The sequence below is a fragment of the Aedes aegypti genome, chromosome 1 (assembly GCF_002204515.2).
Source record: "Aedes aegypti strain LVP_AGWG chromosome 1, AaegL5.0 Primary Assembly, whole genome shotgun sequence".
NCBI classification, from domain to species: Eukaryota; Metazoa; Arthropoda; class Insecta; order Diptera; family Culicidae; genus Aedes; species Aedes aegypti.
In genome coordinates, this window is record NC_035107.1 from 123635769 (window position 1) to 123662497 (window position 26729).

General features: G+C 38.8%; 1 protein-coding gene across 7 annotated transcripts in view; it reads right to left on the reverse strand.

The window, feature by feature from the left end:
• Positions 1-26729, reverse strand: part of LOC5566946 (active breakpoint cluster region-related protein) — a 154015-nt gene that overhangs the window by 72718 nt on the left and 54568 nt on the right. For all 7 annotated transcript variants that reach the window (XM_021847082.1, XM_021847074.1, XM_021847102.1 and 4 more), the window contains exon 3: positions 17368-18233. In XM_021847082.1, coding sequence (XP_021702774.1) covers positions 17368-18233 — 866 coding nt within the window. The remainder of the gene's footprint in view (positions 1-17367; positions 18234-26729) is intronic.

Below are 26729 nucleotides of genomic sequence, written 5' to 3' on the forward strand. Positions count from 1 at the left end.
ATTGGTGAAATGATCTTAGTCTTAGGAGGAAAATAACCATCGTTTAACAAATTTTCAAAACCAGTTTTTTTTTGCTTAAAATCGAAGAAATATTCGTGACAATTTATCATTGCATTGCACTTACTAGGTATATCATATACCTATTTTCATGAGGAAATCTATAAATTTGAGCGATAAAACTGGTTTTTAGTTTTCGATGTTTGCTAATGATTGAGGATTCTTTGCCTTAACGAAAGATACCAAGCTTAAGGATACAGTCCATATGCAATTGGTACAGGAATTGCTAGGCGATAAGGTCGAAGTGCTATTAACCCTCAAATCCCCGGGACAGACCTGGTGCTCAGAAACAAATAAGGTTAATGAAATGGGGTTTTTACTATGATCGATGGGATGAGCTAGATTTCCTGCGAGTGGTGTTTTCAAGTCTGGACATGTTTTTCAATCGTAAATAAGAGTTCCCTAGTCACATTTTGTTACATCGTTAGCAAGGAAACCAACGATAGGTTTTAGCCATTTTTAGAATTTAACTAACGGAATAATGCTAGAACACATCATTTGGTTTATTTTCTTGCATGGTGCGAAAGCCGAAACCTGGTTCCGGAAGTACATTCCGGGTAGGAGCCGAAGCCAAACAACAAATGTAAATTTGACTCGAAGCAGCATATGCGGCTACTGAACGTCATGGAATCTTCTCAAAAATCCAATGCAAGACATCAACTCCCAATATTGTCAATTTTACCACATGGACAATGCTGGGTTGTAGGGTCACTTCCGGTGAACCAGGACACAAACATGGATGAAGCTCAAAACTAGACATGCGACTTGCCTATATAGACACTTCGGTGTGATAGGCAGACAATGAGCGGATTTTGAGGTCACGAACGGTGAACCAGGAGATAGACAATAGGTACAGTTGAAGATGAATTGCTAACTGGTGAGCTCGATCCATGTTTATGATAACACATTCGACAAATTTACGTGTTTCAAATAGTTTTGATACACACATACCTTTCTATTTTCGTCATTATTAAAAAAAACCTTTGAATAGTTCGACATTATGAATGTCGACTTATCTTTTGATTCTTCTACCAATATCTACCATAATATTTTCTTGGCGAGATAAAAACTCCAAACTAGTTTTAAGTAAAAGTCGTATTTTTCCTTCTTATCCATGGATCGTATCACCGACCAAAAGTGATTCCCAGATGTTTTTCCTTCCTCACTAGTCAACACCCTTCCCATGGTGATTGTGGAAATATAGAGGTATTCACGGTCTCTAGCACAATCACTACACGCTAGCATTCTTTCCTCATCCCAACTTACTGTAAGGACTTCGCCGGCGCCCTTTATGATCAATAATATTATAGCTGCTAAAATTTGCTTGGAGAGTGAGCGAAAATTCCCATCTCTTATACATTTGGTCTACAGTTATTCATTCCAGTTTTACCTATTATTTATCTTTGTCTCCTGGTCCACCGGAAGGGACATCAGTATCCATTTATTGTCTGGTCATGTGACCGAAGCATCAATACATGAAAGAAGCATGTTCTTACATGTCTTGTATTGGGTTTCTGAGATGATTTAATGACGTTCAAGTAGCCGCATATGTTGCTTCGAGTCAAATTTACATTTGTACTTTGGCTTTGGCTCCTACCCGGAATGTACTTCCGGAACTAGATTCCGGCTTTCGCACCATGCAAAAAAAAACAAACCAAATGACGTTTTTTTGCATTGGTCCGATATTTAAAGTAGAGCAGTGTTACATCGATGTGGCCGGTAAGTTTTTCCACCTCAAAAAGAGCTCATAAGGTAACCAGGTGGCGGCGACTAGAATACCAATTACAGATGCCAGCAAAATGTTGAACTTGGGCATGCTCAAGGTAGGCTGATCGGAATGTCCGCTGAGCATATAGTAACTCGCAGCATTTCCAGCAAGACCAAACTCAGGGGCATGGGTTCGAATCCCATCGATCGAGGGCCCTATTGCATTGGCAATGTTCTCGACTTACCAGAACATGGTGTATTTTCGTACTTACCACACGATATAAACATGCAAAAATGGTCAATCAGCAAAGGAAGCTCTCAGTAAATAAATGTTGAAGTTCTCATAAGAACACTAAGCTGAGAAGCAGGCTCTATTCCATTTGAACCGTAACGGCAGAAACAAGAAGAATTTTATGTTTAAATTTTGGCATGGTGTCCATTTAGATTTGGGTGAAAAATCATGACTTTTGAGCTATCGCATGATCTAACTATATGATTGTCTGAAAATGTCCACATCACATCCTACCGGAACCGGTTCCAGAATACTCCGACCAAATCTAACCAAATCTAATTGCTGGTCTTCTTGATGCTCTTGGAAATCGGAATAAAAAACCATGAAATGTGATCCGTCGTACCATTCATGCGTATAAACTTCTGAATATGGTATGCGCCAGTTCCTTCTGAAACAGGTCCCAAGTGCCCTCGTGTCCTTATGCCCAGAATGGCCATATTCACAAGAAATGCCCTGAGTTCCATTCTAGTGTTCCATATCTTTCATGTAAAGCTAAAGAACGAAAATCAGTTTAGACATGAATTTTTGACAGCGTTTCAACGACATGGTTCATTTTCTACCCTTTTCTCATCATTCCGTTACAAAGCCAAGGTATTCAAAAGCACGGGTTCTCTAACATGGTAACGAAAACACGAACAGTGTTTCTCGGTATTGCGCATCTATGCTGCGTATCGTAACCTATCTATTGTTCGTGTCATTTTCGTTTCAATAATGTCCATGTAACTTTTGTTGATAAATATTCAAATGAATTTCAATTTGATTAACTAATTTTTAATATAAAAGAATAAGTAAATAAACAATTCACAAATAAACAAACAACGAAGGGGGTTACCGTTACAATGCATTAGGAAGGTTAAAATCGGAAATCAACGCCAATAAAGATTGTAAATAGGCTTTGTCTATGACATCGCCCTTGTGTTCTATGGCGAATCGATGGAGGAAAAAGAATTGATCGAATCGCACTCTATCTTCATAGTTGAAAAATTGATATAGAAAACTGGAGCTATTCCATCTTAAGACTGAGGTGGTAGTAGTCAATAACCGCAAGTCTAAGCAAAAGGTACCTGTATCGGTAGGCGATTGAACCATAGAGTCCAAGCGATTCCATAGGGCTCATCATCAAGGAAGATGTTCAACATCTCGGGTGTTTGTTTACAGATAGCTTACAGTTCTCAAACACCCAAAAACTTAATAGTTTTGAAATCCGAAAAATACGTAATAAAAATACAAAGTAATAAGGACATCATTCCTTTGAACGATTTAAGATAGCGCAAAATGACATCCAAGATCATTACTGGATTAAAAATGTATGCCCATGAATTTGTTAAAAAAATCTGTCTGCTTTCAAAAAATATTATCATCATAAATCAAGCAATAGCGTCTAATGAACATGTGTCAATGTGCAAAAATACAATTTAAATTTTCAAGATTTCAGGGTGGCCACCAAAATTCAATTTTTAAATTCCCGCTTTTTTCCCGGTTTTCCCGTTATCTTTGTCACAATTTTCCCGGTTTTTAATTGTGATAGTAAGGAGATTTTTGTCAGTTTTTGTTCGCTTTGGTAGACTTTTTTAAAGCTACTGAACCCATATTTTTCAACAATATGCTTCGTACTTAGGTGCATCTTACGGTCAAGACAATTGGCCAACAAAACCCAAAAGACCGAAGTAAGCCATCCAGGGTCCCAAATAGTTATTGAGGTTGAAGATAATTCTACAACTTCTAATCCTTCGATTCTTTCTTCATGAGAATGAAGGGTTCTCTAAACCAAATAAGTTTAAGATAAAAAACAGGATAGATATAAATAACTTTATTCGAGAGATTTACATGCCGAGGGTGGCTCATCTCTTGAAAATGCAATAATACATTGATTGCTTATAGGACCCAGTCCTTCTATCATTTAAATGTATGAAATTACGATTTATTTAAAAATTCCCTGCAAAAACTCTTGCACCAATAATAGGAACACTGATCCTTTGGTGGCGGTATTTTTTAAGTATGGTTCTTTTAACGTCGCAATCCATCGATTGCATATGGGACCCTGCACTATGGGTACGGTTGCACCACTATAGGTGCAAAAAAGCAAAATTTTTGAGCAGAATAAATGTTTTAAAAAACTTAACGAGTAAATTTCGTGGATATTATTCGATTGCTTGCATCATTTTCGCATCGTACATCATAGAAAAATATCACACAAAAAAAACTACAAATTGAACTTAAACACTTCACTTTTTGCAAAAAAAAAAAATAAAATACTAAAATCACTAGCAAGGCGAGCAAATACCTTTAAACTCTAATATGTGTTGCTTATCTTGACATATAGGCCTATTTCGTCTGCGACTCAATTTGTAGTTTTAAATATACTCTAATAATCCCTCCCCTAAATTTAATATAAAAAAGTGTAATATCACATAATATTTTATTAGAGAGGAACATGTCAAAACATACTACTTCAACTAAGGGAGCATTTGCCCTATTTGTACAAATTCACAGATGCTTCATTACAATGCAATCAAACATAACAGCTTTAAATAAACAATTTTGATTTGTAAGTTAAGTGCTCGAAGATGTTCGTTCATAATCGATTTTCCCGGTGATCAACTCAAATTCCGGTTTTCCCGGTGGATTCAAATTCCCGTCTTTTTCCCGCTTATCCCGTTTTTTCGGTTCGGTGGCCACCCTGGGATTTATAACCTTGTAAGGGCCGATTTCGTCACCTTCGCTTAAGCCGTAAACCACGTTTACCCATACGATTAAACCAGGTTTAAGGCCTAAGGTGATTATAGAACGAAGCCACATCTCACATTTTCAAGAGCACAAGACTGGAGAACCAAACAGCGCTCCGCATTGAAAATCTATCCCATTGGTCACCACCAGCAAGCAAGCAGCTTGATTGGTTTTCAACGCGAACTTTTGTCAGATTCTCTCGTCTTGTGCACTTAAAAATTCAAAGTTTGGCTTTGTTTTATAATCACCCGAAGCGGTGGTGAAGAAACCGCTTATAAGTCTACTAATTTATTTTGAAAACCTTTTTTTCATATGATTCCCAAATCTGGGAACCTGTAGTATAAATCACATTTCTAGTAGTTCTCTGGGGCCCAGATAGCCGTAGCGGTAAACGCGCAGCTATTCAGCAAGACCAAGCTGAGGGTCGTGGGTTCGAATCCCACCAGTCAAGGATCTTTTCGGGTTGGAAATTTTCTCGACTTCCCAGGGCATAGAGTATCTTCGTACCTGCCACACGATATACACATGCAAAAATGGTCATTGGCATAGTAAGCTCTCAGTTAATTACTGTGGAAGTGCTCATAAGCAGGCTCTGTCCCAGTGAGGACGTAACGCCAGAAAGAAGAAGAAGAAGTAGTTCTAGTGATATGCCATGCTTCAAAGTTCTGAGAGAATGTCTCTTAACACGTTTCCCAATTACCATCTTTTTGTTTGAAAAGTGACAATGGAAACATAATTATTACTCTACCGCCACCATACCTAGTAGGTACGACAAGTGTGTTTGAAAGTGAGAGAACAGGTCCCTCGTTTCGTGACCTACTTTTGAACAAAATTCACCAAAAGCACTCCCTGTGATTGTCGCCTGATCGCGCAAGTAAGGTATCTTTAGATGCAGTGCACATCCTGAGCGATGGCATAGTTTTCATAGCGCTCTCGAAATGTCAGCGCTAGCACAGCGCAAAGTACCTGCATACAAGGTAATGGACCCTCCCACTTATTTATTGCATCAAAATGTAAGGAAGAAGAGGAAAAAGGCAAACAATGGCTTTGAAGTTTTCATCGAATAGTATGGAAGCATCACTTTTCCAACGAGCTTTCAAGGAATTACTGCTTTGAATATGTATCCTACCATAATATATTATAATTACAGTATTTGCTTCGACGCCTACACCACAAAACTGGATTAAAATCAGATTGAAATAAATTTCAGGGGAGCAGGAATGAGCTTCACACTAATTCCGAAAGCAAGATTATCAATTTTTATATGTTAAAAATAGTTACACTGAAAAAGTTTTGCTGAACTATCGGACTACAAAATGTAATAAGACAAAAATTCATAACAAAACAAACGTGAATGTGTGGGTGAGCCAATTTTCGGCAATCCGCTACCTTGTACACAGTGTACTTTGGCAGTGGCAACGGTCGTGACTGCTACACGGGAAACCAGTTTCTTCGACTGGAAGAGCTTGTAGGTGCCCTTTTGTTTTTGCATTGGAGCCCACGTCGTCTCGTATCCATCCACTTACAAGCAAACATGTCAACAGACAGAGAGAAAAGCGAAAATTTAATGAATGTCGAATTCAGTTATCAGCAGGCTGGGAAACAACAGGAAGAATGGCCGTTTTCGGAGGTTAACAAAAAAAGTATCCCAAACTGGATTCATAAATTGAAAGGGATACTTTACGATAAGCCAAAAAAGGCATAAAAACCCGTCGTCACATATGAAGGAGAATGGCACTGGAAACCGGTCACGTGATCAGCGTTTCATCTAGTTTACATCCAAAGCAGGGAAACGACATATGGCATATGGTTAAATTTTCGAATTTGAATCATATTGACAGGTCTTAGCAAATCTACCTAAAATTTATTAAGGACCGATTAACTTTTATTAGGGGCCAAAAATCCATCATGCAAAAATCAGAAAATTAATACCAGTGTTTTGTTCGAATTTCATGAAAATTTTAGAAAAAACGTGCAGTACAATGATAGATTTTCATGAACATTTTTTCGTTTTAGAATGCAAAATTTGTTAAACCCTGACGATTATTTCTAAAAATCAATGAATTCAATTCAATTTTAGATAATCTCTATCTAATCCATCATATGCGTAATAATTGCAATAAAAATATGCAATTCTAACAACACAACGATAAGGTACCGTGGGGTAAGTGGATACAGAAAAATCAAGAGTCAACTTCTTTGTTATGTACAGCTAACGTGAATAATGTAATTAAAACTTTTTTCTGTGGATAACCAATAAAGGACTAATATACTTCAAATCGTAATTTATTTTGATTTTTCTGATTGTTATGTATTGAGTATGAGGGACTTAAAATTTTGCACCAAATTATCAACTTGCGCCACCATGGTGGGGTAAGTGGATCACCAATAAAAAAATCTGTTCTCAAAACAAATGTGGTCTAATTATGTATTGTAAGAATGATATTACTCTCGTTCTTGTTATTAGTAACTAGCACTTTGTTACATTTTGATAATTCAAAATTAAAAAAATATTTTTATTTTATCAAAATTGTATGAAAAATATTTATACATTAGTTCACACTAATTCGTTAAAAAAAAACTTTGTGACTAAAATAATTTGGAGAAAAATCATCCATTGATACACATAAGCTATACATCAGTATTGTAGGATTATTCCTAACGATGTTTTCGGAAAACACACGTTGTTAAAAATATTAATAACATTTACTTTTGTATTACAAAGTGAAATCTTTTTATTCTATTTATGTATATATCAGTATCATCTGTCTAGAACAATTTATGTGGTCAAATAAGATACAATAATATGCTTTCAATTTGAAAATTTGTATATTTTGCTCTTTTGCAACTCAGCTCAGATAAACCACGAAAAGTTTCGTGTTAATTTTGAAATTATTATTCTTCTATATTGTTTTACACCAGAAAGGTTAAACAAACTTTTATGTGGATTAATTCATATTTTTCATGGTCAATTTGACAAATTTAAGCTGGGAATGGAAAAAAATTAAAGGAAAACTACATTTGCGGATATTAAAACTTATTAAAAATCTCTTAAGCAGTCTGCCAATAAATGATAATAATACTTGATCCACTTACCCCACCCCATTAAAAAGTAGGGGTAAGTGTACCGTGTCCAATATATCTGTATTTATTTATAAAAATCACATATTTTCCATTGTGATTCACTCAATTGGAACTGAAATGCTCACCATGTGTCGAAAAAACTAATAGTATTCGATTTTAGACAGAGATACAATGGATTTTTGATTGATGGAAAACAATTTTCAAATTAATTGATTTTTACGCCTCACAAGTTTGCTTGTGTCAGTGTACGTGTAGTACCAGTTTTACAATAGTATCAGTGTGGGCGTAAGAATATAACCTAAAATGAAGCAATGGAGTGAAAACATTCAATATATTCAAGTATTTATGCTTAATATGGACAAATGATCCACTTACCCCACTGATACACTTCCCCCACTGTACCTTACATATTTTAAAAACATAACTATTAGGAATGCAATACAGCACAGCCAAAGATTTTCATATATTTAATTTGAGATAAGTGTTTGCTAAATTTGCCCTTTCCAATTTGTAATCAGGTACCTATCATGTAAATTCACAAATAAAAAAAATATTGTCTTTTAAAAACAAATTTAAGCTTTTCAATCTGAAATACAGTCTTGGTTTGGGTGTATCATTTTTGATTCCTGGGGTAAAACGCTCTGCTTGCAGGATACACAGCACATGTCGCCTGATTGAGCTCTACCGTGATAGTTCTGGGCATGTGTTCCATTCATAAAATTTACCATGACGACAAATGGGTCAACACATACAGTGGCCAAGACTGACGTGGTGTTATTATCGGACCCATACCGCATACCAGCCAACAACGGGAACTGGGTGGCGGATAGGTCTCAACAGCTAGCAGCTATAGGGACGACAGGACGATACCCAATCCAAGAAGTAGTCTCTAGCTCAAATGACGGTTTTGCGATAGCAAAAATCAACGGCGTGTTCTATTGCAGTTGTTACGCGCCCCCAAGGTGGTCGATTGAGGAATTTTCCGACATGGTTGACAGGATGATGGCCGAACTAGCTAATCGGCAGCCAGTAGTGATAGCGACTTTAATGCATGGGCAGTGGAGTGGGGTAGCCGCTGCACCAATCAAAGAGGCCAGCTATTGTTGGAATCCCTGGCCGCATTAAATGTAGAGCTGGCAAATGTGGGTACAGTGAGTACCTTCCGCAGAAATGGTGCAGAATCGATCATCGACGTGACGTTTTGTAGTCCTAACCTTTTAGGTACCATGAACTGGCGCGTTGATGACGGTTATACTCATAGCGATCATCAATCGATTCGCTATAGTATAATACCAGGCGGGCAGAAGGCAGCGCGATGTAACTCGACCCAAGCCCGAGGATGGAAAACAGCGCGCTTCGACGGCGAAGTATTCACTGAAGCCCTAAGGCGCGAACGAAACACTCTGGACCTAAACGGTGAAGAGCTAGTTGCTATGATATCACGAGCGTGTGATGCTTCCATGCCGAGAAAAGCCCCTCCTAGAGAGAACAGGCCGCCAGTGTATTGGTGGTGCGAATCAATTGCAAATCTTCGAGCAATCTGCCTTCGGGCTAGACGAAGAATGCAACGCGCACGCACAGAAGCACAAAGAGAGGAACGCGGTGCAGCATTCAGAGAGGCAAAGTTGGCTCTCAAAAAGGAAATCAAGAGTCGAAAACGGGCATGCTTTGAAAGTCTATGCGAGAGTGCCAATTCTAGTCCATGGGGTGACGCCTACAGAGTGGTAATGGCTAAGACCAAAGGAGCCATAGCGCCCCAAGAGAAATCGCCCGAGTTGCTGCGATCGATAATCGATGTACTCTTCCCGCACCATCCCATAAGCCCATGGCCCCCAGCGCCGTATGCAGCAGATGAAGGAGAAGAAGTGGCGAGAGTGACGAACGAAGAGCTGGCAGAAGTCGTGAAATCATTCGCGTCAAACAAGGCACCGGGACCCGATGGTATCCCGAATGTTGCCTTAAAAGCGGCAGTGAACACGGATCCGGACATGTTCAGAACCACGATGCAACGCTGCATTGATCAAGGAATCTTCCCGGATGTATGGAAACGACAGAAATTGGTGCTACTACCAAAGGCGGGGAAACCACCAGGTGACCCGTCGGCGTATATACCTATCTGTCTACTAGATACGACGGGCAAGTTATTGGAGAGGTTGATTCTCAACAGACTAGTACCGTATACGGAGAGTGCGGACGGCCTGTCCAACAACCAGTTTGGATTCAGAAAAGGTAAATCTACTCTGGACGCCATCCAGTCGGTCGTTCAAACAGCTGAGGTGGCAATCGAGCATAAAAGGAGCGGCATCCGTTACTGCGCGGTTGTCACTCTGGATGTGAAGAATGCGTTCAACAGCGCAAGCTGGGAAGCAATAGCACACGCGCTTCACCGCCTCAAGGTACCGGTGCACTTGTGTAAGCTTCTACACAGAAAAAAATCCGTCCTCGTATCCGTGAACAGCAGGCGTGAACTCGTCAACAACAAAAATACACCGTGAACTAGATCATGTATACGAGACCAATCATGGTAGTTCACGGTGTATTTTTGACAGTTCACGTTTTCCAGAACGCTTTTTTGAGCGTGTAGAAAGCTATTTTGATGGTAGCATGGTGGCCACTTAAAATCCATTTTGAAATTCCCGCTTTTTTCCCGGTTTTCCCGTTCCAATTTTCACAATTTTCCCGGTTTTAAATTGAGCGGGCCAAACGCAAAGAGGTGACTTTTTGGACGATTTTTTAATTGAATTTACTAAAAAACTACTGTTTTCAATCTTTACAACGGTATTTTGAGATGATTTTTCCGTTTAATAGGAAAAATAATGTAATTCGTACTGTTGTTCTACGCCTATTTGCTCCATGTTTTATGTACACCTTATGGACAGTGGTGCAAATATGCGTAGAACGGCAGCGTAGAAGAATGAGAAATTGCCGAAAAAACTTAAAAATAATAATATTGTAAAACTATGTCACTTACACCCTTTTGCTCCTAACCTCTTCAATTATGCTAACAGGACGGTTTATATTCGTGTCACTTTCGATTCATTTCGAGAGGGGTTTGTTTTAAAAGTTATATTAATCAACAATATGCCTCCCCTATGTGTACCCCAATTGAAATAATGTTAAAGTACATATGTATCTCACCTAACTTATTCTATTGAATAATCGACATAGAAATAGTTACCTGAACAAGACACATTAGAAGTTTTTATAAATAAAGAATTATTTTCGGACTTATTGATTTATTTTGAGGTAACTAAAAAAAATTATATCCAATATATTTCAGAGCTTGATCCTTCTGCAAGTTTTAAAAGTCTGATTCAAAACTTTGAGCCAAATGAGTTAGAGAAAAAGTCAAGCCCTGATAGTAAGAAAAAAACATCATAAAATATTTCCAAACATAGCTAACCAATGAGAAAAGTTTCTGAGAAGTATAGTATAGAAAAATAGACTATTTTTGAATAAAATTAATTCATAGATAAATAAATAAAATTATGCTCGAAAGTTATTTGTCAAAAATAACAAATGCTTACTAGCAATATCATCAGCCATAACAACTTTCTACAATTTATTTTTGATAGTTTGTAGATTTAGAGCTTAGAGATGTTCGTTCAACATTACTTTCCCGGTGACCATCTCAAATTCCCGGTTTATCCCGTCTTTTTCCCGATGGATTCAAATTCCCGTCTTTTTCCCGCTTTTCCCGTTTTTCCCGGTTCGGTGGCCACCCTGTGGTAGGATTCTACTGTATGACACAGAGGAGGGGCAGAAAAGCGTTCGAATTACCGCGGGAGTACCTCAAGGTTCAATCCTGGGCCCGCTGTTATGGAATGCGATGTACGATGACGTACTGAGGCTGCCCCTTCCGACGGGTGTTAAGATTGTTGGCTTCGCCGACGATATCACCCTAGTGGTCTATGGTGAATCGATGGAGGAAGTAGAGTTGACAGCAGCGCACTCTATTTCCCTGGTTGAGGAATGGATGAAGTCTAGGAAACTAGGACTGGCCCGTCACAAGACTGAGGTGGTGGTGGTCAACAACCGCAAGTCCGAGCAACGGGCGCTTATCTCGGTAGGTGATTGCACCATAGAGTCCAAGCGATCCCTTAGGCATCTTGGGGTAATGATCGATGACAAGCTCAGCTTCGCTAGCCACGTTGAATATGCCTGTAAAAGGGCATCTACGGCTATAGCGGCGCTTTCGAGGATGATGTCTAACAGCTCTGCTGTAATTGCCAGCAAACGCAAGCTGCTGGCAAGCGTGGCGCTATCCATACTAAGGTATGGAGGACCAATCTGGTCAAAAGCGCTTAGAACGAACAGAAACCTAAAGCGATTGGAAAGCACGTACAGGATAATGTGCTTAAGAGTAGCAAGTGCATACCGGACGGTATCTAAAGAGGCCGTGTGCATCATAGCCGGGATGACGCCCATCGGGCTCATCATCAAGGAAGATGTTCAATGCTTCAACCAAAGGGGTACCAGAGGAGTCCGCGACACGTGTAAAGAGGAAACGCTCAGAAGCTGGCAGCAGGAATGGGATAACTCCACTAAGGGTAGATGGACCCATCGACTAATACCAAATGTGTCAGATTGGTATGGTAGAAGCCATGGGGAAGTGAACTTCCACCTGACGCAGTTTCTGTCAGGACATGGTTGCTATAGACAGTACCTGCATAGGTTCGGGCACTCAGAATCTCCTGCGTGCCCCAATTGTGCTGGTGTAGAGGAAACAGCGGAGCATGTCGTGTTCGATTGCCCCCGTTTCATTGTTGTGAGAGGTCGCATGCTCACTACATGCGGAGGGGACACGTCCCCCGACAATATAATAGAGAGAATGTGTGCGGATGCCGAGTGCTGGAATGCAGTAACTACGGCTGTCACTCACATTATGTTAGAATTGCAGCGTCTATGGCGCGCCGACCAAGAGTTGGCTGCAGAGGATTAGCCCTGCCGAGGCTGGTCCCTTGTAACATTGTTTAAGTCGGCTAGGAGAAGCAGTTTGCCTAGGCTACTTCTGCTACACGTGTTGTGCTATATGCACTGGTCCCTTCCCGAAGAAATACCGTAAGGTGGTTCCGGGGAGATGAGGGTCTGAGTCCAAGGGTCATGTCGATGCACTGTTCACCACTTGAGCAATTCTAAATGAATTGCTCATGCACAGTGCATAGGCTGGTTTTAGCGGGTCGTCGTTGGTGCGTCATCCCCGCATTCCCTGAGTTATCTTCTCAGGGGTCTGTTTGCAGATTTCCCCCTTGTAAAAAACAAAAAAAAAAATACAGTGGTCATTTATGATTGGACCAGCATTTCCCCTAACTGTGCTAGAGTCAATTTTAACAACAGAAAAGTAATGAAGGTTTGCAATAAATTCCTTTCATGACATAAAAGCAATGATGAAATAATATCATACACTTGCCGCTATTTTTGATTTTTTATTTTGATTAAATGTATACAAAAGTTTTTCGAACAATGATTTAGGCGTAACAAATCTCGCATAACTTATGATCTCGCCCTAAAAGCCATTGGTAACTGAGTGTGTAGCTCGTTGTTTTTAAGCCAATGATTAAACATCCTCAGATCCTTAGAAATTTTTTGTGAGCATTACTGAAAGTATTATCTAGGAATGAATCCTAAGTGCTTTGCTTACCTTAGAGGAATTCATGATGGACTTGTAGATTTGTTTTTGGTATACTTCTGGAAGAATGCATAATGTAATCTCAGGAAGGAATCCTGGAAAAATGTATTGTAATATTTATGCAAAATCTTCGGAAAATGTATTGTAATATTTATGCAAAATCTTCGGATGAATAACTTAATAATTCCTTAGATTGAACAGATTCATTATGAAATTTCTGAATAAATATTTGAAAAAACTTATATAGAAGTCTGTAATAATTCTTCCATTCCACTTGTAATGTGGAGGAATCTTTTAAGAAATTGCTGATGGAATCCTGGAAACAGTTCTGAAGAAGCTTTAGGAAAGATTCCTTTAAGAGTACACAGTACAATTATTAACGAAATCCTTGACAAATTACATGAAACAATTTCTAAAGAAATCTTCTTCATCTTTTTCTTTTTCTTGGCATTACGTCCTCACTGGGACAAAGCCAGCTTCTCAGCTTAGTGTTCAATGAGCATTTCTAGAGTTATTAACTGAGAGCTTTCTTTGACAAAGTTGCCATTTTCGCATTCGTATATCGTTTGGCAGGTACGATGATACTCTATGCCCAGGGAAGTCAACGAAATTTCCATTACGAAAAGATTCTGGACCGACCGGAAACCGAACCCAGACACCTTCAGCATGGCTTTGCCACGGATTCTAACCACTCGGCTAAGGAAGGCTGCAGAAATTATATTCATAATCGTTGTAGAAATTCTCAAAGAAATCCAAGGAATCCATGAAATTTCTAAATAAATATCTGAAAGATTTCTATACATATTAGATATTTGATCACACTTATTATAAGTATAATACTGCTGTGAATCGAAAGTCAGTCCCATCTGCATTTTCGTCAAAATTGAGTTGAGTTCAGTTTTCAACATATCTTCCAATGCTCTTTCAGCTGCTTTAATGAGATAACAAGATTTGTTCGGAAAAAGTAAGAAAACAAGCAAGTCAAATTGTCCTATGATGAAAAGTAATCGCATATCAGCCCCACTACCGATTTCCGCACCGTGTAGCACAAAAATTAATCGTGTTTTGATCATATTTATATTTGTCTCAGAAAAATATCGTAGTGAAAAGTAAATTGTGAATGTTTCATCAAAATTTGATCATGTTTCAATCCTTTGGAATGTTTTTAATATTCGTGTGAAAAACGAATTTGGAAACTTTACAGCCCATTTTCTCAATGCCTACTTTTTACAGATGGGAATGACTTGCGATTCACGGCAGTATAGCTGGCCTGATAAATTCTAGAAAGAATATATGAAAGAATGCAGAAATGTCAAGCGAAATCCTCTGAATAATGTAGTTGTTTACGGAAAAGTTCATGAAAAAACCTTCAAAATACCTGGGAGAATCGCTTGAAGATCACTTCAAGGTTAATTCCTAGAAAAATACAAGAAGATTAGATCGCAGCAAGCTATGCGCGCGAGTGGGTGCGATTTCGAATTAGCTGTCACGATTACTTTCGGTTCCGCGATATTTTCAATTCGACTGAAAATGGACCAATGGACCAATGCACGAGTTCACTATTTGACGTTTGAGCGGTGCCGTGTTATTTATGTGGCCATGGTTACGAGTGAATTTGGCACCGCTCAAACGTCAAATTAGTGAACTCATGCATTGGTCCATGCACGAGTTCACTAGTTTGACGTTTGAGCGGTGCCGAATTCACTTGTTGCCATGGTCACATAAATAACACGGCACCGCTCAAACGTCAAATAATGAACTCGTGCATCGGTCCATGGTGATGCCACCAAGCAAGTGTTTCGAAGAAAATTGTTATTTTCTTGTAATAGCTGATAGTTCAGTAGCATATCTATGCCATGATGTGTGTGAGTAATGAATGTGAACATATACGAGATCGGTAGTGTTTTGTGATACGTTTTAATTTCCTGTTTTTCGCGATTCTGTGGTCATTTGGATGGTGGTGCCCATGGGCGAGTAATGGCGCTGTAGCCTAGGCCAGGTCCGTCCCACTCGGGCTCAGATTGGGTACCACTTCTAGTACTGCATTTGGTCCCTCGGTAGTGCAAAAGGTACCCAAGTTTGACAGATCGCAGTACACTTTGAACGACATTCTAGATTACCTTATGAGCCATAAAATTTTGGGCAACTGCAAGGGACATGGGGGTCTTTAATTTGTCTTTGGCCTAGGCTCTACAGCCAGGACATGAGGGAGAAATACCCTTGTCCCATCCCAGGAAATGGAGAAGGACCAGAAACGGAGTGTGCATTAACATTTTTAGCAAAGCCACTTCCAACGATTTTATCTTTATCCCTGAAATGAAACGGTTGGTACGGTTATCCCCGTTTCTTCTTCAAAAAATTTGAAAATTTTCGTCTATCATGTTATTTACACGTGTATAATCTGATCGCCAAGAATTTTTGAATTACCTTCAAACCCAAGTCTGCACAGTGGGCCTGGCCATTTTAATATTTGTATCATATCACTGATATTCTGAAAATATTAATACTGACAAGAAACTACCAGACAACGCTCCGGTATTTCCAGGATGCTTTTCATTATTGTCTGTGCAAGCAATTAGAATAGAATTAGAATAGAATTCCTAGAAAAAAATCAAGAATAATCACTGGTTTGTTTTTTGACCGCTGGAAGAATTCATGAAATAATTCCCAAAATAGTTTATGAGGTTTATCTTAGAAAGATTCCCTCAATGAATTTATGATGTAACTCTTTCGTAATCATGGAAGATTTCTGTTTATGGAATTTATATTTTATGAGCAAACGCTCAGAGAATTTTAGAGGAATTAGTGGAATTTTTAGAATAACACCTGTTGAATTTGCTGCAAAAATTCTGGTCGAATACTAGAACAATTTTTTGGACGAATCGCTGAAGGAAATCTGGAAGGACTTCTTGGAAATTTAGCGAAACATTTGGAATTCCTGGGGAATTGCCGAAATAATTACTAGTAGTATTCATAGCGTTACCGCAGATACCCATGCAGGAATAATTTAAGCAATATCTGACTAAATTATAAGGGATTTCCCTGAAAGAATCCTTGGAGTAACCAACCCGTAACACGGGTGCCTCATCATGATGCGTTACAGGGTTTGGTACTGCACCCTAGACCCTAGTCTCATTTTGATTGTTGGGCTAGGGTTATATAATCTAGCAATTGAAAAAATTCACGGTACAAAGTCATTGGCTTTGTCCTTGGTTTCTGAAATGGAATCTTTTAACCCAGCAGATGGAGATTTACTTGGAGTTTGTCAGTCTCGAGATTACGAAATCTCTTGAGACATTATTGAATAAGCTCCTTGAGAAACTCCAGAAGGCAACCCCGAACAAATCAAGGGAAGAATTTTTGATGATATTCGGAGAGGAAATACTGAACGAATCTTCGTAAGAATCCCTGAAGCAAGTATTAAATGTTTCCTAGTGCATTTTTTTGCAAAAAAAAAAAACAAAATCGCGCCGCCGATACTTATTTGTTATCGGCGTAACGTAAGTCAAACCTCCATGATTCTTAGTTTGATTGGTCAATATCAGCTCACGGAACCATATGAAAAATCGAGTATCTTGGTACTTGGATGGAAACAGCTTTCTAAAGAATATCTCTTCCATTACTCGATATTTCCATGAGTCAGATCCACTCATTTTTGACTCATAAAGGTTTGACTGTAGCTAGCATGATTCGGCGGCGGAGGTATTCTAGCTCCTTGCTTACTTCGGTAGCCGGAACCGAAAAGTATTGATTGGATAAACATCCACGATGACCCACCGTAATGGGTTATAACCTAACCACTGTTGCAGTTGGACCACGCAAATACCTCGTTCAATCAAAAAATTACATCAGTCAAGATATAGGCACTTACCGTGGTGGAACCTTCTTCTTGAGGTCCTGTGCGCCGGCGATGAGCTGTGAAGTTCGTTCGGCAATCGACGAGCCCACCATGGGTGGTGCCGATGGCTTCGGATGCTTCGGTGCAGCATCCGTCAGGAACGTGCTGTGTTCACTCACGGAATTGTTGTTGTTCTGTGATAACTGGTGTTGCAGCATGTGACCATGGTGAAAGCTGTTGTTGTTCAGATTCTCACAACTGCCCCGGTTAGTGTTGATCAATACGTTTTCGTAATTGTTGGGCTTGCCGGGGGCAGTGGTCGTCGATTGTATGATTGTGGTTGGATTGTTATTGCTATTGTCACTAGTGGCTTTGGCCGGCAGGGCCGGTGTTGCGGCAGCACTTGAGTTACGATGCGACTCTTCCGCTTTGGAAGCATTTTCGGAAGATTCCTTAACTTCAATTACGGTTACAAAATGACTGGGTGATGATAGGAGCGCATCACTATGACTGGATCGTCGTGAGCGGGATTGTTCGCTTTCTGAAGCGTTGTCTTGTGGATGATTGCTAGGGTTGTTGGCACTATTTGGTACACCAGTCTTTTCGGAGGATGATGTGACCATTGTCGATGTCGGCGAGGAAGAGGAGGACATCGACAAGGATTTGGTGGGGGATGAAATGTCACTGCTGACGCAGCGACGCTGATGCAGATTCGAAGTAAGCTCATTTATGCACTGATTTAGTGCACTATCCTTATGCTGATTGTCCCTGCGCAAGGCCACCAGGCCGGCAGAGGTGCTGTGGTCTTTTTCGCCCGAGGCTTCATCCTCGGCAGTGCTAGCACCGTTGGTGCCTTTGTCGTTACTTGTGTGGTTGGTGGCAGATTTGATGATCGATCCCTACGGAACACGGAGAAAAAAACACATTGTTAGCATTGTTAAATAAATGTTCATGGGAATCAGCAAAAGTTATATGGTTATAGTGTATTTGGAGTCTTTCTTAGTCTAGTGATAACGTCCGATACATAGCAAAGACTTGCTGAAGACGTCTGGGTTCGATTCCAGGTCAGTCCAGGATATTTTTATAATGGAAATTTCCTTAACCTCCCTGGACATAGACTATCACCGATATACGATTGCGAAAAATTATATTTTTGGCAAAGAAAACTTTCAATTAAACCCTTATAGGCCTGAGAGGAAGAAATCTCTCACTGCTTAGCGAATGTACTAAACGTGGCCACAGCAACTAGGAAATGTTACTGTGGCCGGAGATATTCGGTGGGTTACTGCCTCCATGTTTTCTAACAAAGTGAAATTTTGGGACACCTTAATGCCCAGGGAATTCAAGGAAATAGCGAAAAGATCCTGAACCGACCGGGACTCGAGTTCTGAAACCATTAGTTACAAGGCTAAGGACAACTGTTTATCGGCAAAATAAACCATTTGTCTATACGTGGACCCTCTCTTCTATATCATCGCAATTCGTCACAAAACTCCAAACACTGCGAGAACATATTTCCCCTGGCTAGTATTTGTGGCAGCCCACGACTATTCCGCTGAAAGCGACAATATTGAGATTAATCATCACCTCGCCCCGCTAGATAACAATCGCGCGGTCTGTTGATTGTAGTCGTTCGCTTTACGTTCCGAGCCGCATACGAAAGGCCACAGAAAACTGACCTTACTATTATATCTCTGAAAGCGTGCTACCATTGCAAAAAATACATCCACAGTTATGTACTGCGATACTGAAAGCAGCAGTTATCGCTACAGAGACAACGATAATTAAGCGCTTAACTAGCTTCGCCCAGATAGCCGTAGCGGTAAACGCGCAGCTATTCAGCAAGACCAAGCTGAGGGTCGTGGGTTCGAATCCCATCGGTCGAGGATCTTATCGGGTTGGAAATTTTCTCGACTTCCCAGGGCATAGAGTATCTTCGTACCTGCCACACGATATACGAATGCAAAAATGGTCATTGGCACAGTAAGCTCTCAGTTAATAACTGTCGAAGTGCTCGTAAGAACACTAAGCTGAGAAGCAGGCTCTGTCCCAGTGGGGACGTAATGCCAGAAAGAAGAAGAAGAACTAGCTTCGCGTTCGTGAAGGGTGAACTCAGACTCAGAAATCGAGAAAAGTAAACAAACGATAATAGGAAAACTTTCGGCGAGCATTTCAACCAGAAGCAATCATTGCAACTTATACAATATGAATTATAGAGAAATCAAGACGCCACTTAATGCTGGACGGACGAGCAAGATATATGTTGTAGTTCCAACAGGTAGTAGTTATCTTAAAATAAATGTTATTTACTGATAAATTTGATTTCAATTCGTTTATTTTGTTATTTCAATAATTTAGTAAGCTGTACAAAACAAATCTGTCTTCCTCGGTTATTTAGTTAAATCAAATTGGTCTTATAGGGCAAACGCTCCCCCTCCAATAGTGGAGGTAGTGTGTTTTGTCATGTTTCGTACTAACAAATGATTATGTGATATTTTTCTATGATACATGATGTGAAAATGATACAAGTAATTGAAAAATATTCATGAATTTGACACGTAAAACTATTGAAAACAATTATTTTGTCTTTTTTTTGCTCCTTTGCACCTATAGTGGTGCATCAGTACCCATAGTGGAGGGTCCCATAAGAAATCAATGGTTTGCGCCACTAATGAAACCATTCTTAAGACATACCTCCACTAAAGGAACAGTGTTCCTATTATTGGTGCAAGGCTTTTTGCAGGGAAATTTTAAATGAATCGTGATTTGAGATCTATCGAATGATACATTAAAATCATATATTTCATGGTTTTATCACCATGTTTAGCAGTTTTCCCTTAGGTGCACCACTAATGGTACAATTGCCCTAATGTTATTATGAATCGGAATCTGAGATCGATTCAAAACTCGATGTTTTCCCAAATCTTCGCCGTGAAATAGAAAGTCAAATAGAAGTCGGCGACGAAACTGAGAAAAAGAGTAGTCCTCGTCACTCAACCAGCGTTGGATGACTATTTGCTGCAGTGATCTGTCACATAGGCTTTGCGCCATGACGAACATATAAGCTTCCTTCTGAATGATCGAATATTCATTCGGGAGTTCGAGATGACGTCCTGTCAGAGTTACTATACCAAATGACGATTTTTTTTATTTCGTCACTATTCAATTAAGAATCTGACGATTGTCAGCTTTGTGCTTACATACATTTCATCACAATATGGCTCAATATGGAAGGATCATATCATATAATAACTTTCAGTGCACATAGACAGAAGAAGTAGGGGAATATAATAAAAAATGCCAACGCAAGCTAAATCGCACTTTACAGAGATATAACCAAGTTTCTTGTAACGTAACATAGTAGTATACGATATTTTCTATTGCCGAATCAAATATGTTTCCAGAGAAACGTAAAATATCGATTGTACTTGTTCATAACACCAAATTAATGGAACAAAACATTTCCAAATCGCAATGATATTCCGATGATATGGCGTTCTATTTCATTTCCAAATAGCAATGATATTCCGATGGTATTGCGTTGATATGGCAATGATATAGCGTTCTGCCAAAAACCCTTAGAGATAGCAAACTACTTCTTAAGGTGATTATAAAACGAAGCCAAACTTGGAATTTTCAAATGCACAAGAATCTGACAACATTCGCGTTGAAAATCAATCAAATTGCTTGCTTGCTGGTGATGACCAATAGGATAAATTTTCAACGCGGAGCGCTGTTCGGTTCTCATGACTTGTGCTCTTGAAAATTTGGGTTGTGGCTTTGTTCTATAATCACCTTAAAGAGAAGGGCATTTTTTTACATATAACGACAAAATTAAACGGTTGTTCAATGTCGTCTTGAAAGGTCTCTCAAGTAGCTATGAGACACCTGAAGAGATATAAAATCAAATAAATGCTTACTTGAATTTTATTTAGTGATAAGAACGAATAAGAGAGTCAAATCGGGCAATCTCCGGGAAAGTTTCTACAAGAATAGTTTTTATTTAGTTCATTTTGACAAATTTCAGAATCCCATTCTATGCCGCAGATGTCAACAACGAAGCAATGGTACCAAATAAAATAGCATGGATGCTAAACTCTAAACTGAAGCTAAGGACGTCTGTCCTCTGAAAAAAGATACTTAAAAGTTATGTCACCGTAAAAATAATATTCAAATCGCGATAACTTCTTTGTTTCTCAATATTTTTGCACCATTTTATCACAAGTATAAAAAAACTTTTCTAGTTTTAAAATCTGCGTTGTATTGATACTACTACTGTGTTGTATTAGTATTGATCATTGGTCATTTGGTTCCGAAGATATTCCAAAATTCTTTGGGCGACCGACGCATAACCATAAACCGTATTATCGTATTCTAATATTCTTTTTTCGACTTGTTGTGAAAAAATGAAGCAAGTTGGAGCAGCCGTCATTGACTAATGAACATTTGGGCTTCTGGTACCACGCTAGCCAAATAAAGATCTTGAAAACTTCAGAAAATATCATGAATTTACAGAAATCTCCAAGAATACTTAACCAATTTGTATGATTTTTTCATTGTATAGTCCACATTTTATTTTTATTTTTTGATAAATTGACCATAAACAAAATGGCCACCAAAGACATTTTGTATGAAGAATGTCGGTCCCCCAAGGAATATCGAAACATCTTCAAAACCAGATTACCAATGATTAATTTCGAAAGAGATTCTTGAATTAAAAGATTATTTTTGAGAACATGTGCAAAAATATTAAGAAACAAAAATGTTATCACGATTTGAATTATTTGTGGTAAAAGCTGTTGGTAGAGGAATTAACAATTATTCTCTTTTCTTCTTCTTTTTCTCCCTGGCGTTACGAACGAGCAGAAAGCTAATAAAGATAATAATAAGAGTAGATTTGAGTATTGCAGCTTTCAATTCCACCCTAATTGTTTATCTTATGACATTAAAGTAGATGCGAGTAACTGACACTGACGAAGGCTGCAAGTAGTAGTCGAAATACGCGTATCTGTCATGAGATAAGTAATTAGGGCGGAATTGATATAACATTTTGAATATTAATGTAAACTTCTTACAAAGTTTCAGATCAAATTAATTTGCCAGTAATTCCACTTAGACCAGTGTTTAACAGGAAAACGAATATTTTTGCAATCAAATAACACCACAACAAAAGAATTCGATTACCCACACAAAAGGTAAACATTGCCATTATGCACGATAAAAAAAAATCGAAAGTATTACCCACAAACCGATACGACCGGATTTCCCATCCATCCCCATTACCATCGCGCACCATCTTCAATCGAAAGAAAGTGAAATTTTGCCTCCTTCTTTCTGTTTCTGTTTGTCTGCGCGGATAGGCTGTTAACCAAAATTTACGGGAAGCGCCAAAATGCGAATGCGCCGAAAATAATTTAGCAGGCCGGTTGCTTTTCTTAGCTTTGTTTTGATCGGGCATATGAGTTGTATTTGCATTACATGTCTTGTATTGTACACTTAATCGAACTAGATTTCCTCTGAAAATGAAAAGGAAACCTGTCCGTTGTTGTAGATGTTTAAATTTAGATTCGAAGCGTGTCAAATTTGGCGAAAGTCTTCGTCTACACTGTGCACTGATGTTGGTCATTCTGATGCATTGAAATTGATCCTACCACGATGCTGCATTTAGAGTGCTCAAAGTATTTAGTATTTATAGATCTTCAAATTTTGAAGAGCACAATTTATGACCGAAATTCCCTCAACTAAGTCTTCTTATGAATAGTATTACTTGGAAAGAGCCTGCATCTCAAACAAGTGTTCTTATTAGCGTTTTGCTGTTATTAACTGAAGACTTCAATGTTTTTTTTTGCGTTAGCCGACCTACCGCGTTATATAATAAAACTGAGTGATTTCAAAAAAGTCGTAAAAATAGTTTTTGGGAGTTCCATGCAAATTTATTTTCGTCTATCGATAACCTCATAAAATTAACAGTCATTATTGGCGGTACGCAAAATAATAAAATAACAGCTTCTTCAGGTGCACTCGGTGCACTGCACAGTCAAAGATTTCAAACTAACAAATTTAAAATCTATATTATAATTCTCAATACATGCAACATTCATAACGTGCAGTTGTTTGAAAATGTTATTTGGTTTCTGCACCTCTAATTGGTGCATCGCCTTCAGTGAACAAAGCCAGTCTCCACAGTTTGATTCTCCCTCCCATGGTCTCGCTTAACCAGCAAGCGAAAACTGCAAAGCGTCATGATCAAAACTTGTCAAAACTTGCAAATGCGTAATTTTTACCATGAATTTTTGAATCTGGGCCACTGTGTGGCTATCTAGGCCCCGTGATAGGAGTTGTCATCGGCAATTTCTGATAATATTTTCATCAGATATTGCATAAAATGATTTATGACCGCTTCATAGAACAAATGGAATCACTATGCACCCTCAGGCTTTGCTATTTGTAATTTGTTGTAAACATGATGTGTTAGCGTCATTTATTTACTGTGTAGGTTTAGAGACTTTTAAACCAAAAATCAAATCAATCGGTGCACTAGAAGCAAAAAATTCAAACGTTCAATCTTGATCATTTTGCGCGTAAAATGACTAACTTGTACATAATTTTGCCCAGTACTGTAAATTTCGATCTTACCCAAGAAATAGTAAGCAGTGACTCGTCACTGAGTTTTCGTCGAATTTCAAGCTCCAGCTAGCTCATGCGAACTAATTCGCTGAAAGTACGCATCGGAAACTCCAACTTCGCCTTATTGTGTATGTGCAAGCAGTTTCGCAGCATTGGAAACCTGCGCCAGTTTTATGAGCAACGATGACGACGACACCGCACCGACAGCGACAGTGCGAAGATGATCTCTTCCTCTCAAGCAAATCGGCATAATGAGAAAATGTAATAAACAACAAACTCGCAATAAATAAAACCCCCTCGCTGCTAAAACAGTCAGCACATGGAGCTTTAAAGGGGAGCAGTATAGCGTCAAGTAAAAACAAACAAATTCAGTCAGCAGCATTGCGCCGATTGCCAGGAAGTTCATACTTTTATGCACAGCGACTAAGTAGGATGGTTGGATAGATGAAATGTGCAATAAAAAGTATTTGACAGAGTGTGTAACTCGAGCATAGTTGAAGTTCGTCAATCTAATCACGTGAACTATTGGATAAAAATATATTGGGCAGGATGGACAAATTTTATTTGAAACTAGTGGTCCCGGCAAACTTCGTCATGCCATCAAGTAGGCTGTTGGAAAACGTCAAGAAATCCACCATACAAAATGACCCCTTAGTATTCTCTCATTCTCCCGATTATTCCGCAGATTTTCCCGAACTTTTCCTCACACGAACACGTCGCATCCCTTGTGGAGTGCAATAATGAAAACCTTGCGTTAATCCGTTGACCCGTTCTCAAGTCATTTCGTGACATACAAACATCACTCCATTTTTATTTATATAGATAAATTAGCATCAGCATAAGCATTGATGACCGTATATTTCGTAGTTGCTACTCCGTGAATAATCAAAGTTGCCCAAGGAACAATGAGATGTAGCTTGTGAATAGCTTTCCATCTTCAATGTACATTTTCAAACACTAAAAAATCAATAACGACACCGGCTAAGTCTTTACGGTCATCAAGGAAGGGAAGGGATGTTAGTGAGACATACATTGTTACTATAGCACGAGATCACCTCTGCATCTCCATGGTTGTCATGGGAAGGAGTTTTGACAGTGGGGAGGGATCACCTATCAGTGTGCAATCACAGAACGCGTGCAAACTAAAACGAGGAAAAAAAAACTTCGGCGAAGAAACAAAAAAAAAACGTTTTTTCTGATGCAGATGAAACGAAGCCAAAACTCAAACCCTCAAGAGCACAAGTCTATACAACCAGACAGCGGTTCAAGTCACCACCAGCGAGTGACCAATCGACCGAGCCTTGAATCCAATCCACTGTCTGGCTCTCCAGACCCGCGCTTCTGATAATCTGAGGACCAGCTTCGATGCATTTTTTTTTAATTTCTTTAATAGTATCATTCTAAACATTACATTCATTTCTTATATCTAGGTGTTCTGTGTTATTAGACAACACTATCATCCTAATTGTGTAAAACAAATTCAAGATTTAATTAACATTTCGTTAACAACATATTACATTTCATTTGCCGTAGCAGTTCAGTTTTTTTACAGGTGAGTTGATTTCACCTGCTTATAAGAGAAAAAAAAGTGTTTTTAATATACTTAACCTAACTTAACCTAAACATATAACGCATTAATCGTGGCAATAGAAGATTGTAACGATTTTTGCCTGAAATTATTAATGATTGTATTCGACATTTGTTCCAATGTTTCAACATTGGATATTCTATGTAACTCATTGGTACTATACCAGGGAGGAAGCCTCAGAATCATTTTCAAAATTTTATTTTGAATTCTCTGCAGAGCTTTCTTCCTGGTATTACAACAGCTAGTCCATATTGGTACAGCATACAACATGGCTGGCCTGAAAATTTGTTTGAATATCAACATCTTGTTCTTAAGACAAAGTTTTGATTTTCTATTAATAAGGGGATAGAGACATTTTACATATTTATTACATTTGGCTTGAATGCCCTCAATGTGATTTTTGAAAGTTAAATTCTTATCTAGCATGAGCCCTAGATACTTAACTTCATCTGACCAATTTATTGGAACCCCTCCCATCGTGACAACATGTCTACTTGAAGGTTTCAAATAAAGAGCTTTTGGTTTATGTGGGAATATTATTAGTTGAGTTTTGGAAGCATTAGGAGAAATCTTACATTTTTGCAAGTATGAAGAAAAAATATCCAAACTTTTTTGCAATCGACTACAGATGACACGCAGGCTTCGTCCTTTGGCGGAGAGGCCTGTGTCATCCGCAAACAAAGATTTTTGACATCCCTGAGGTAGCTCAGGTAAGTCAGATGTGAAAATATTGTATAATATTGGTCCCAAAATGCTGCCTTGAGGAACACCAGCTCTTACAGGAAGTCTTTCAGATCTGGAGTTCTGATAATTAACCTGAATTGTACGATTTGACAGATAACTTTGCATTATTCTAACAATGTATGTTGGAAAATTAAAGTTTTTTAATTTTACAATCAAACCTTCATGCCAAACACTGTCGAATGCTTTTTCTATGTCTAGAAGAGCAAGACCAGTAGAATAGCCTTCAGATTTGTTGGAACGGATCAAATTTGTTACACGTAAAAGTTGATGAGTGGTCGAATGTCCATGGCGGAATCCGAACTGTTCATTGGCAAAAATTGAATTTTCGTTGATGTGGGCCATCATTCTGTTCAAAATAACCTTTTCAAAAAGTTTTCTGATGGAGGAAAGCAAACTGATTGGACGATAGCTAGAAGCTTCTGCAGGATTTTTGTCT